Source organism: Neofelis nebulosa, chromosome 3 (genome assembly GCF_028018385.1).
Source record: "Neofelis nebulosa isolate mNeoNeb1 chromosome 3, mNeoNeb1.pri, whole genome shotgun sequence".
In the NCBI taxonomy this organism is placed as follows: domain Eukaryota; kingdom Metazoa; phylum Chordata; class Mammalia; order Carnivora; family Felidae; genus Neofelis; species Neofelis nebulosa.
In genome coordinates this window covers 44,141,036-44,155,075 of record NC_080784.1, presented here as the reverse complement: position 1 = coordinate 44,155,075, position 14,040 = coordinate 44,141,036, and the positions used below count along the sequence as shown (strand labels likewise).

The following is a 14,040-nucleotide window of genomic DNA, read 5'->3' as shown; positions in this document are numbered from 1 at the left end:
CTTTCAAAATTCTTCTGGCCCCCACATACTACCTGTTTATACAGCCACAACTACATTCTTAGTTATTTGAGACAACTGCACCATATTTCTAGGTGCCAAAATCTCTATTATTTATATATTGCTGTATAACATATTATCCACAGAATTAATAGCATTAAACAACACACATATATCATATCAGAGTTTCTGTAGTTCAGGAATCCGGGTATATCTTAGCTAGGTTCCCTCTTCAGTCTCTTACAAAGCCATAATCAAGGTATTATCTGGGGCTGTTGTCTCATCTGAAAGTCTGACTTGGAAGGATTCTCTTCATAGCTTGCTCATATGGTTTTTGGAAGAATTCAATTTCCTGCGAGCTGTTAAATTGAGGGTCTTACTGCTTCACTGGCTCATGATTGCTTTTCCATGTGTGCTTCTTCATCATAGTAGCTTGTTTTAGCAAAGCAAGCAATCTGAGAAGGCGAGAGAGAGAGAGTGCATGCAAAACAGAAGTCATTCTTTTTTAACCTAATCTTCTGAGTGACATCCTATAACTTTTGCCATAGAAGCAAGCCACTATATCCAGCCCAAATACAAAGGAAGATTACAAAAAGGAATGAATACCAGAAAGTGGGATCATTGGAAACATTTTGGAAACTGTCTATCACAATAAGCACTTTCCCCAAGGGAAGAAGAATTGGCTAGGACTTCTGTAAGATGGTGGCATATGAATATCCTGAAACCACATCCTTTCATGGAGACACCAACTCTACAGTGACATATGGATCATACCTCTGAAAAAGATTTGAAAACTAGATGAACTGCTTCTCCATAACAAATGATACAAAGACCATATCAAAATGGGTAGGAAGGCAGAGATGTGATCTCACCAAAAACTGCCCTGTCATGGCATCACATAATAGGATTTCATCAGTCTGGTGTTTCTCCTGGAGGAGCAAGGAGTTGGTGCCTCTACATTAATCATCCCAACCTTTGGGATCTGCACTGGAAACATGAGCCCCCAAAATGTATGGCTTAGAAAACCAAAGGGGCTGATGTCCAAGGGACACAAAGTTCTATACAAACCCAAGATTTACTTTTTAAAGAATTTACATATGGTCTCACTCAACCAAAATCCAACAAAAACAAGGAAGCAAACAAACAAGCAATCTCCTAATAGTTTGAAAAGCATTGTGAGTATATTCGAAAGAGATTCATATGTTAATTTAAAAATCTCTGGTGAAGGAGCAAGGGACAACTGAAACTTTCCCTGAGTCAGAAGCACTGGTAGGTACCATTTTTGCACTCTGCACCTACCCTGTTAGCCCAGGGGGGAAATTCAGATACACCCCTTCCCTCCACCTTACTAAGACAGAAAGGGCCAGCATTCAAGTTCTATCCTACTGCTTACTGAAGTCTGGTTGTGTAGTTGCAGTAATTCCCCTCTAGTTGGCTGGGGCAGGTGAACAGGAACAGTTGTGGCCTTCTCATGTTCACTAGATAAAGCCAGCGAGCATGGACAAATGTGACACTCCTCTGCTTTATGGCTGGGGCTGGTGATAGCAAGGAGCTGTGGAATTCTCCCACTCCCAGACTAAAGCCATCATACACACACAGAGAAGGACCCTCAGCTGCATTCTGACCCATAGAAATGTGCAGTTAAGACACATTCTCAGTATATTTCTTAAGCCAGCAAACATGCTCCAATTCCTATACTCTCCAGTTGTATATATAAATCCAGTAAGCATGGATAATCCACACAGGGAATCCCCTATGATCCACCTGGCTCTGGTGGCCAAGGAGGCTGTCATTCCTAAGCTCCATGGGAATGTGACAATTGGAAATACAGTTCTTGACTGGTCACTGCACCCAGGTTACTACACAAACAGACTGAAATGCAATACCAGTCTTCCTGTGGAAATGACTTATTTACAAGTATGGAGCTTCAAGCTAAGGGACAGTCTTCAAATTTCCTCCACATGTAGAGGGCTGAACCACTCACAGGAAATGTAAGCAGGATACACCGTCCTTGTGCACACCCTGGACCTCACTATAGGTCAAAGATACCTCCCAGAAAAGAGTATATGCACTTATCTGCAACCTCAACTTTTGCAGATGTCCCCCAAAGGACACTTCCAGATCTCCTGGACTGGACACCAGCAGGGGTTATAATTGCAATCCCAGAGGACGGAATATATGTTCATATTTTACACATTTACCTAGGGGTCTGGTTTCCAATCAGCCTGAAACTACGTACTCAATGAGATTCCTCTCACTGAATACTGAGAGGTCTTGGCACACCCTCAAAAATAAGAACAAATCAAGAATAAATCAGGTGGTTAGATAATCACAAAGGTTTGAAAGATAATCAAGAGCTAGAGTAAGGTTGAACAAGAAAGTTTATCACCTACACAAAGCCACTCCTTAAAGACTGAGAGAAGTAAGTATTTTATATTTAACACACAGAAACAAATACAGAGAGTTAAGCAAAATTAGTAAATATAGAATTATGACCTAAAATAAAGAACAGGAAAAAAATAAAAGACTCCTTAATGATATAAAGATAAGTAACCTACCAGATAAGGGATTCAAATTAATGGTCATCAAATGCTCACTAAACTTGGGAGAAGAATGGATGAGCATAGTGAGAATGTCAATAAAAAGAAAATATAAGAAGTACATCACCAACAACAAAAAGTCATCAAGTGACGCATACAATAACTAAAAATTTCACAAGAGATTTTAATAGCAGACTTGGTGAAGCAGAAGAATGGATTAGCAACCTGGGAGACAAAGCAATGGAACTCATCCAGACAGAACAGCAAAAAGAAAAAAAAAAAAGAACTTTAAAAAATGAAAAAAAAAAAACAAACAAACTAAAGAGACCTTTGGAACAACATAAAACAGAATAACAGTTGCATTATTGGTGGCCAGAAAGAGAACAGAGAGACAAAGAGACAGAAACAATGGAAATTTTTCCCAACCAGGGAAGGAAGCAGAAATCTAGGTGCAGAAAGCTCACAGAGTTCCAAATAAGATGAACCCAAAGCACTCCACACCAAGGTACATAATTAAAATGACACAGCAATTGCACTACCAGGTATTTACCCAAAGAATATAAAAATACTAATTCAAAGGGATACATGCACCCCAGTGTTTATAGCAGCATTATTTACAATAGCCAAACTATGGAAACAGACCATGTGTCCATCAACAGATGAATAAAGATGTGGTAAGTATATACCACTGAATATTATGCAGACATCAAGAAGAATAAAATTTTGTCATTTGCTACAATGTGGATATAGCTAGAGAGTATTATGCTAAAATAAGTCAGAGAAAGATAAATACTATACGATTTCATTCATATGTGGAATTTTAAGAAACAAAACAGATGATCATAGGGGGAAAAAGAGAGAGAGAGGCAAAACAAGAAAAAGACGTTTAACTACAGAGAACAGACTGATGGTTATCAGAGGAGAGGTAGGTGAGAAGATGGGTTAGGTGATGAGGATTAAGGAGGGCACTTGTGATGAGCGCTGGGTGTTGTACCTAAGTGTTGAATCACTAAACCAAACACCTGAAACTAATATTACACTGTATGTTAACCGGAATTTAAATAAAAACTTAAAAAAAAAAAAAAAACCAAACAACAAAACTAAAATAAAATGCCAAAAGGTAAAGAGGAGAATCTTTTAAAAATTTTTTTTTAAAGTTTTATTCATTTTTAAGAGACAGAGAGAACGGAGTATGAGCGGGGGAGAGACAGAGAGAGGGGGTGTCACAGAATCCAAAGAAGGCTGAGCCCGTGTGGCACAGAGCCTGACACGGGGCTCAAACTCATTGACTGCAAGATCATGACCTGAACCAAAGTCGGACACTCAACTGACTGAGTCACCCAGGCGCCCCGGTAAAGAGGAGAATCTTAAAAGCAGCAAGAGAAAAACAAATTGTTATGTACATAGAAAACATCATTCATTAGCTGTCAGCAGATTTCTCAGCAGATGTATTTTTCAGGCCATAAGGAAGTGGCATGACATTCAAAGTGCTGAAAGGAAAAAACTTCCATCCAAAAGTATTGTAACCATCAAGATTATCATTCAGAATTGAAGAAATGATAAAGAGTTTTAAAGACAAGCAAAAGCTAAAGGAGTTTGTCATTACTAAACCATCCTTGCAGGAAATGCTAAGGAGAATTATTTAAACTGAAATAGGAAAACATACAGAAGTAAAAAGCTCACTGCAAAAAAAAAAATATAATAAGGGTAGTCAATAAAGCTACTATGAATTTGAATAGATAAAAGTAGTAAAATTAACTAAAGCTGCAATACTTAGTTAAGGGATACATATAATAAGAAGATGTAAAATGTGACATCAAAAACATAAAATATATACAAAATACAGCATTTGTGCTTGACAAAAATGCTCAACAAGTAGGAATAGATGGAACATACCTCAACATCAAAAAGGCCAAATATAAAAGACCCGCAGCTAATATCATTCTCAGTGGAGAAAAACTTAGAGCCTTTGCCTTAAGGTCAGTCACAGACAAGGATGCCCAGTTTCATCATTGCTATTTAAAATAGTACTGGAAGTCTTAGCCTCAGCAATCAGACAACAAGAAGAAATAAAGAAATAAAAGGCATCCAAATTATCAAGGAAGAAGTCAAAATTTCAGTATTCACAGATGATATAACACCCTATGTAGAAACCCTTCCCAAAAAAATTGCTTAAACTAATATATGAATTCCAGGATATAAAATGAATGTACAGAATTTGATTGCATTTCTATACACCAATAATGAAGCAGCAGAAAAAGAAATCAAGGAATTGATCACACTTACAATTACACCAAAACAATTAGATACCTAGGAAAAAAAAATGTAACCAAAGAGGTGAAAGGTTTGTACTCTAAAAACTATAGAACAGTTATAAAATAAATTGAGGAGAATACAAAGAAATAGAAAAGCATTCCATGCCCGTGGATTGGAAGAACAAACATTGTTAAACGTTTCTTCTACTCAAAGCAATCTACACATTTAATGCAATCCTATCAAAATATCACCAGCATTTTTGCATAACCAGAAGAAACAATTCTAAAATTTGTATGGAACCACAAAAGACTCTGAGTAGCCAAAGAAAAACAAAACTGAAGGCATCACAATTCCAGATTATAACCTATATTACAAAGCTGTAGTCATCAAGACAGTATTATACTGGCACAAAAGCAGACATATAGATCAATGTAATGGCATAGAAAACTCATAAATCGACCCACAGCTATACAGTCAACTGGTCTTTGACAAAGCAGGAAATAATATCCAATGGAAAAAAAAAAGTCTCTTCAACAAATGGTGTTGGGAAAACTGGATGGTAACATGCAGAAGAATGAAACTGGACCATTTTCTTATAACATACACAAAAATAAATTCAAAAGGGATAAAAGACCTAAATGTGAGACAAGAAACCATCAAAACCTTAGAGAACACAGATAGCAACCTCTTTGACCTCAGCCAGAGCAATTTCTTACTAGACATGCCATAGGAGGCAAGGGAAATGAAAGTGAAAGTGAACTACTGACTTCATCAAGATAAAAAGCTTCTCCATAGCAAAGGAAACAATCAACGAAGCTAAAATGCAGCTTACAGTAAGGAGAAGATATTTTCAAAGAACATGTCTGATCAAAGGTTAGTATCCAAAACCTATAAAGAACTTATCAAATTCAACACCCAAAAAACTAATACCCCAGTCAAGAAATGAAGATATGAATAGACACTTCTCCAAAGAAGATATCCGAATGGCTAACAGACACAAGAAAAGATGCTCAACATCACACATCATTAGGGAAATAGTAATGAAAACCACAACGAGATATCACCTCACACCTGTCAAAATGGCTAAAATTGGCAACACAAGAAACCACAGGTGTTGGTGAGGATACAGAAAAAGGGGAACCCTCTTGCACTCTTGGGAATGCAACTTGGTGTAGTCATCCTGAAGAACAGCATGGGGATTCCTCAAAAAGTTAAAAATAGAACTATCCTACCATCCAGCAACTGCACTGTAGGTATTTGCCCCAAAGGTAAAAATTACAGATTGAAAAGGGTACATTCACCTCAACGCATATAGCACCATTATCAAAAATAGCCAAGCTATGGAGAGATCCCAAATGTCCATCAACTGATGAATGGATAACGAAGTGGTATATATATAATGGAATATTACCCAGCCATCAAAAAGAATGAAATCTTGCCATTTGTAATGACATGGATGGAGCTAGAGTATATTATGCTAAATGAAATAAGTCAGAGAAAGACAAATACCAATAATTTCACTCATATGTGGAAATAAAGTAACAAAACATATGAACATATGGGGGGGTAGAAAGAGGGAAACAAACTATGAGAGACTCTTAAAGTTATAGAATAAACTGAGGGTTGATGGAGGGAGGTGGGTTGGGGATGGGCTGGATGGGTAATGGGTATTAAGGAGGGCACTTGTTATGATGAACACTGAGTGTTGTATGTAATTGATAAATCACTGAATTCTACTCCCGAAACCATTATTGCATTCACTGTATGTCAACTCACTAGAATTTAATTAAAAATTTGAAAGAGAAAAACATAAAATATGGGGAGCAAAATTTAGAGTTTTGGAATGTATTCAGATTTAAGCTGCTATACATAGGAAGATAGATGTAAAACTCATGGTTACCACAAGACAAAAATTTATAGTAAATACACAAAGAAAATGAGAAAGAAATGTAAACATAACACTTAAGAAATTCATCAAAACACAGAGGCAAGAAAAGAGGAAGAAAAGACACAAGCTACAATAACAGCCAGAAAACAATGAACAAAATGGAAATAAGCACATATGCATCAATATTTACTTTATTTGTAAATGGACTAAATATTTAATCAAAACAGAGAGTGGCTGAATGGATAAAATAACAAAACACATCTATATATTGCCTATATGGCACTAACTTTAGAAGCAAGGACACATGCATACTGAAATGAAGGAATAGAAAAAGACAGCTCATGCAAATGGAAACAAGAAGAAAGTTGGTATAGCTACATTCATATCAGACAAATAGACTTTTGTTATTTTTTAATTTTAATTCCAGTGTTGTTAATATACAGTGTTATATTAGTTTCATTTGTACAACATAGTGATTCAACAGTACCATATATTACTCAGTGCTCATCAATGTAAGTATAGTCTTAACAGACAAATAGACTTTTAAACAAAGGCTACTAAAAGACAAAAAGAGACACTATATAATGATAAAAGTGTCAATCAAGCAAGAAGACATATAAACATATATGCACCCAATATGCACCAAAAAAACATGAAGCAAGTGTTAATAGAACTAAAAGGAGAAATTGACAGAAATACAATAAGAGTATGACATTTTAACATCCCACTAAAATCAATGAATAGATCATCAAGACAAAGAATAAAAAAGGAAACTTTAGCATTAAACATTATATAGACCAGATGGACTTAATAGATACATAGAGAATATTCCATCCAAAAGGAGAATAAACATTTTTCTCAAGTGCATATGCAATATTCTTTAGGATAGATCACATGTTATGCCATGAAATAAGACTCAATAAAGTCAAGAAGATTGAAATCATATTAAGCATCTGTTCTGACCATAATGGTATGAAACCAGAAATCAATCACAAGAAGAAAACTGGAAAAAAACACAAATACATGGAGATTAAACAACATGATACTTTAAAATTTTAAAAATCCCAATAAACAAATAATTACAGAAATACTGCTTACCAAAATGTATGGGATGGTGCAAAAACAGTTATAAGAGGGAAGTTTATAGCAATACAGGCTACCATAAGAAACAAGAGAAATCTCAAACAATTTAGCTTTACACATAAAGGAACTAGAAAAAGAAGAACAAATGAAGGCTGAAGTTAGTAGAAGGAAGGAAATAATAGAGATCAGAGCTGAAATAAATGAGCTAGAGACTAAAATGGCAATAGAAAATATTAATCAAACTAAGAGCTAGTTCTTTGGAAAGATAAACAAAATTGGCTAATATTTAGTTAGACTCACCAAGAAAAAAAGAGCATTCTTGTGTAGATGAAATCAGATATGAAAGAGAAGTTACAACTCCTATCACAGAAATACAAAGTATCATAAGAGACTACTAGGACCAATTTTACACCAATATATTGGACAGCCTAGAGAAAATGTATAAATTCTTAGACACTTATAATCTGTCAACAGTGAATCATAAATAAATAGAAAATCTGAGTATCAATTACAAGTAAGAAATTTGTTCAGTTAAAAAAAAAAATACCATCAGCAAACAGAAGTTCAGGACCAAACATCTTCACTGGTAAATTCTACCAAACATTCAAAGAAGATTTAATACCTATCCTTTTCAAACTCTTCCAAAATTGTATAGGAAACACTTCCAAATTCAGTTGATAAGGCCAAAATTATCCTGATCCTAAAACCCGACAAACACAAGAAAAGAAATTTGTGGGTCAATAGCCCTGATGAACATAGATGCAAAAATCCTCAATAAAATGTTGGCAAACTGAATTCAACAAAACATTAAAAGGATTATATAACATGATCAAAGTGGGATTTATTGCAGTGATGTAGGGATGGTTCACCATCAGCAAATCAGTTAGCATGATATACCAAATTAACAAAAGAAAAATAATATAATCATCTTAATAGATGCAGAAAAAGAATTGGATAAAATTCATCATTCATTTATGATAAATAAAACTCCCAACAGAGTATCTATAGATGGTACATACTTCAACTTAATAAATTTCATATATTACAAACCTGCAGCTAATACACTCAATGATGAAAAGCTGAAAGTTTTACCTCTAAGATCAAGAACAAGACAAGAATGCACACTCTCCCCACTTTCAGTCAACACAGTTTTGGAAGTCCTAGCCACGGCAATTAGATAACAAAAAACAAAAGACATTCAAAGTGGAAAAGAAGAAGTAAAACTATTTGTAGATGACATGATATTATATATAGAAAATCCTAAAGACTCCACTACAAAACTGTTAGAACTAATAAAGGAATTCAGTAAGGTTACTGGATAAAAAAAAAAACATAAAAAACCTGTTGCATTTCTACATGCAACTATCGGAAAAAGAAATTTAAAAATCCCATTGACAATTGCATCAGAAAGAATAAAATACCTAGGGATAAATTTAACCAAGGAGGTGAAAGTCATATACATTAAAAACTACAGTTTCATTGATAAATGAAATTGAAGACACAAATAAATGGAAAGATATTCAGGGCTCATGCAGTAGAATAATTAATATTGTTAAAATATCAATACTGCCCAAAGCAATCTGTAGATTAAATTCAATCCCTATCAAAACTCCAAAGGCATTCATCACCAAAATGGAAACAAAAACAACTCTAAAATTTGTATGGAACCACAAATGACACTGAACAGACAAAGCAATTCTAAAAAAGAAGGACAAGGCTGGAGATACCACGTTTTCTATTTTCAAACTAGACTAAAGAGCTACCACAACTAAAACAGTGTGGTACTGGAATCAAAATAGGCGTATAAACCAATGGAACAGCATAGGGAGCTCAGAAATACAACCGGGTATATGTTGTCAATTAATTTACAAAGGAGACAAAAATATAAAATAGGAAAGTACAGTGTCTTCAAGAAGATATTGGGAAAACTGGACAGCTACATGAAAAAGAATAAAACTGGACTGCCATCTTAACATGCATAAGGATTAAACCAAAATATACTAAAGACTTGAATGTAATATTTGAAACCATAAAATTTCTAGAAGGAAACATAGGTAGTAAGCTCCTTGACACAGTCTTAAAGATTTTATTTGGAATCTGACATCAAAGGAAAGAGAAAGAAAAGTAAAAATGAACATGGGACTACATAAAACTAAAAAGGTTTTGCACAGTGAAAACAAAAATGCAACCTATTGTAAAAACATATTTTCAAATCATATATACAATAAAGGGCTCATACCCAAAATATATAAAGAATTCATGCAACTCAATAACATAAAAACAATCCAATTAAAGAATGAACAAAGGATTGAAGACATTTTTCCAAAAAAGATATACAGATAGCCAAAGGGGACATGAAAAGAGGCTCAACATCACTACTCATCAGAGAAATACAAATCAAGACTACAATGAGGCATCACCTTACAATTGTCAGAATGGCTAGAATAAAAAAGACAAGAAATAACGAGTGCTGGTGAAGCTGTGGGGAAAAGGGATATCTTGTGCACTGTTGGGAATATAAATTGGTGTATCCCTTATGAAAAATAGTATGGAGTTTCCTCAAAATATTAAAAAATAGAATATTAAAAAATTCCACTACTGGATATCTATCTGAAGAAAATAAAAAACTTTAATTCAAAAAGATATGTGCAGCCTTCTGTTCACTGCAGCATTATTAACAATACCCAAGATATGGAAGCAACCAAAATGTCCTACCATAAATGAGTGGATAAACAAGATGTGGTATATATATATATATATATATATATATATATATATATACAATGAAATACTAGTTAACCACAAAAAAAGAAGGAAATCTTGATATTTGTGATAACATGGATGAAAGTTAAGGGTATCATGCAAGTGAAATAATTCAGAGATAGAAAGACAAATACCATATGATTTCATCTGTATATGGAATCTAAAAACAACAACAACAACAACAACAACAACTAAAAACAAAACAAAACAAAACAAAAAACCCGAAACAATCAAAATAAAACTCAGACAGTCACAGAACAGATTGGTCATTGTCAGAGGAGAAGGGATTGAGTAGAGCAAAAGAGATGAAGGAGATTAAAAAGTACAAGCATAGAGGTATGAAATAAGTCTTAGGGATATAATACACAGCATGAGATATATAGTAAAAAATGTATTAACACTGTAGGTGACAGATGATAACTAGACTTATTGTGGTGATTAGTTCACAATGTGTACAATGTCTAATTATGTTGTACACCTGAAACTAATAAAAAATTTATGTCAAATATACCTCAATAAAAATAAATGAACATAAAGCATAAAATAAAAAAAAAGAATTGGCTAATTGATTCACCTTTTCAAGGTTTCATTTTATTTTTAATTAAGCAAGTAAGTTTGTTATTTACATGTAGCACACTGATGCATAATTGCTGCTTTAAATCTTAGTTGCCTTATATTTTCTGGAATGTGTGCACTTGTATTTCCAAATTGACTAATAGCCTCTGAGCCATTTTTGTTCTCCCTTTATTTTATGACTATATGAGTACAAATGCTCATATGTATGTATATATGCGTATGGACAGAAACTTGTACACCACTATAACTATGCTTCCCTGGTATAGACTTAATTTGGTTCTTTCAAACTTCTCGTATTTATACTTTGACCATACATGTAAAAAGATGGTTTAGCAGGAAACATTGAAAACTCAGAATTTTATGACTAAAAGTTGCTAGAATTCAGAGATATAGTAAAAAAAATCACCTGTCAGTTTAGTGGAATGTTGTGCTTACATATATATTTTTTCATATAAGGATCAATGACAAGTTGTAACTTCCAAAAAGCAAAGTTATTGGATAACCAAGGCCTAGTTTAATTATCTTTTCAATATTGTATGGGAAGTAAGTTGCAGCACCAGGTTCAAATCCATTCAATATACTGTGATAGTAATCATGGAATATAGTATTTGATAATTATGTAATTTAGCACAGCTAAATAGAAATGAACATATTTTGTTACCATTTGTGCCCCACAAACAGTGCCATCAGCAATATAGGAATAATCTCTTTCATCTGATTTCACTGATGACCCAGTGGCTATAGATATGCATACATGCCCTTGAATGTATGAATAAACTGCAGACTGAACATCATTTTTATAAGTATTCCTATGTGGCCAAACACAAGCTAATTTTCCACAGAGAACATCCCTGAAATGAAAAGCAGAAAATTCCTTATCATTTTGTCTTTTAATGATACCATGTTCCAAATAAATATTGTATTACATGATTGACAACATAAATATTATTTAATTGATGGTATAAAAATTTGCCAGAAAAAAATGACAAGTAACATTATCCTTTGGTGCCCACCAACTGAATGCAATCTTATTGATTAGCACTGGAACCAAATTGAATACTGTATGCTGAACACAAATTTGCAGTCATGACTTCATTTCCTATTTCAGAACTCAACTTTTTGTCTAGCCTCCAGTTGACCTAGAGCACTTATCATATTTTACCATATTCTTTAGGAAAATTCATCACCTGCCTCCACTTTGATATAGCTTAGCCAGTCGGGTCATTGGTTACCCAACATTTCCTGAAAGCAGCTGATTGCATTTATTAACTCTATGTATGTATCTTTTGAACCCCTTCTGTTTATTTCCATCATCCCTGGTATGAACCTTAGTCAATACATCTCTATGGTATACAGACTCTTCATGCTAATCCTTCCAGTAGTTCTGGACTTCTCTCTTGAGAATTAAGGAACTTTGAGATCCCCTTTGTGCCACAAGCATTCCAAACATTATCCCATGAACAGTTTATTTAGCCAGACGTACTCATGACCCAGTATGGAATACACTGCAGGTGTACGACCTGTCAAGATGCCAAATACTACGTTGTATGTGCTTGCTGTTATCAGAAAAACTGCAAAAATAAAAGAGGCTTGAGCCATGAGACCAGTGCTTTGCCTCCTGGAGAGTAACCTATCCCTGAATAGAATACTGGCTTCTCTAAGACTTACAATATCCCTAGACTATGCCCTAAAAAGTAATCTATGTCACTTCTTACTCTTGGAATCACTCAAATCTATCATTTCTCATTTTCAATGGAAACAACTATTCTTAACTTTGATATAATCTTGCCAAGCATGCCATTAATACTTCTTCAAAAGTGTTCCCTTAGAAAATTTTATTCATTTTTCCTGAAAGACCATGTTGGGTTCTTTAATATAACAGGGATTAGTTTCATGGTACGAGGTGAAGATTCAAGTGAAGTTGAGAGCCAAAATCTAAATCTCTTTTCAAGCTTTTCTCCTTTCCAGCCTAATGTGTCTATCTTAGATGTAGATACTTCTTTTGATTGTGGTTCCACTGTCTTTCCATGGAATATATCTTAAACCAGCTTTGCACATAGTAGGTCTCTTTCTAGTTTGGCCATTGAGTACAGACACTTCCTCCACAATCTATTCTTTCAAAATTTGCATTTATGGCTGAATTCTTGGAACTAACAGGCTCTTCTTTTCTGGAAAGGAATCACAGTTGTCTTAGCACAGATGAATTGTGCTAATGAATTCCAGTCTCATCTAGTGATTTTATTTCAGGAAAATATATGTATTATAATTTCAGATGAAATATGGATAAGTGATGCTTGCTAGAGTTTCACAGTTTCTTCCACCTTTTTTGTTCATATTTTCACAAATAATCTTACTTAGATGAAGTGCAGCCAACATGCCTTCTTGTCAACAGGGAAAGAGATTTAAGCATGACTGTTTACCACCACCTCCTATTTTTGTCGGCATCCTCTGTGGTGTAACTCAGCCTGATCACTCCTGCTCTGTAATGGTATTTAACATGGTGTGACTCATAATATCTTGTCTTTTAGAGATTATACGGGGTCTCCTTCTGAGATCTCCCCTCATCAGTATTCACTTTGTGATCCCAGACATAGTCTTTTAATTCTGCATCTTCTACATGTCATACTTTGAAGAGAGACAGGGCCTAAAGTTGCGTGGTAGAGAGACTTACAAAGCAGGGGGCTAAGACTCTCCAGGAGGCGAATCACTGGTCTCCTGGCTCAAGCCTCTTTTATTTTTGCAATTTGTCTGATAACAGCAAGCACATACAAGATAGTATTTGTCATCTTGACAGGTCGTGTACCTGCAGTGTATTCCATACTGGGTCATGAGTACGTCTGCACCAGATAAAACATTCTTATCCCTGGCTTGGTGCCTGTTTTATGTCCTTCTGGAGAGAACATGCAGTCCCAGTGGCTTTCCACCTGGGAATGGAAC

At 34.7% G+C, this 14,040-nt stretch overlaps 1 protein-coding gene across 4 annotated transcripts in view; it reads right to left on the bottom strand.

Annotated features, from left to right (window-relative positions):
* Positions 1-14,040, bottom strand: part of LOC131506708 (disintegrin and metalloproteinase domain-containing protein 18-like) — a 136,721-nt gene that overhangs the window by 45,738 nt on the left and 76,943 nt on the right. For 3 of the 4 annotated variants that reach the window (XM_058720596.1, XM_058720595.1, XM_058720594.1), the window contains one exon: positions 11,765-11,954. The exons of the other annotated variant lie outside the window; for it this stretch is intronic. In XM_058720596.1, the coding sequence (XP_058576579.1) occupies positions 11,765-11,954 (190 nt within the window). The remainder of the gene's footprint in view (positions 1-11,764; positions 11,955-14,040) is intronic. 4 annotated transcript variants of the gene reach the window in all.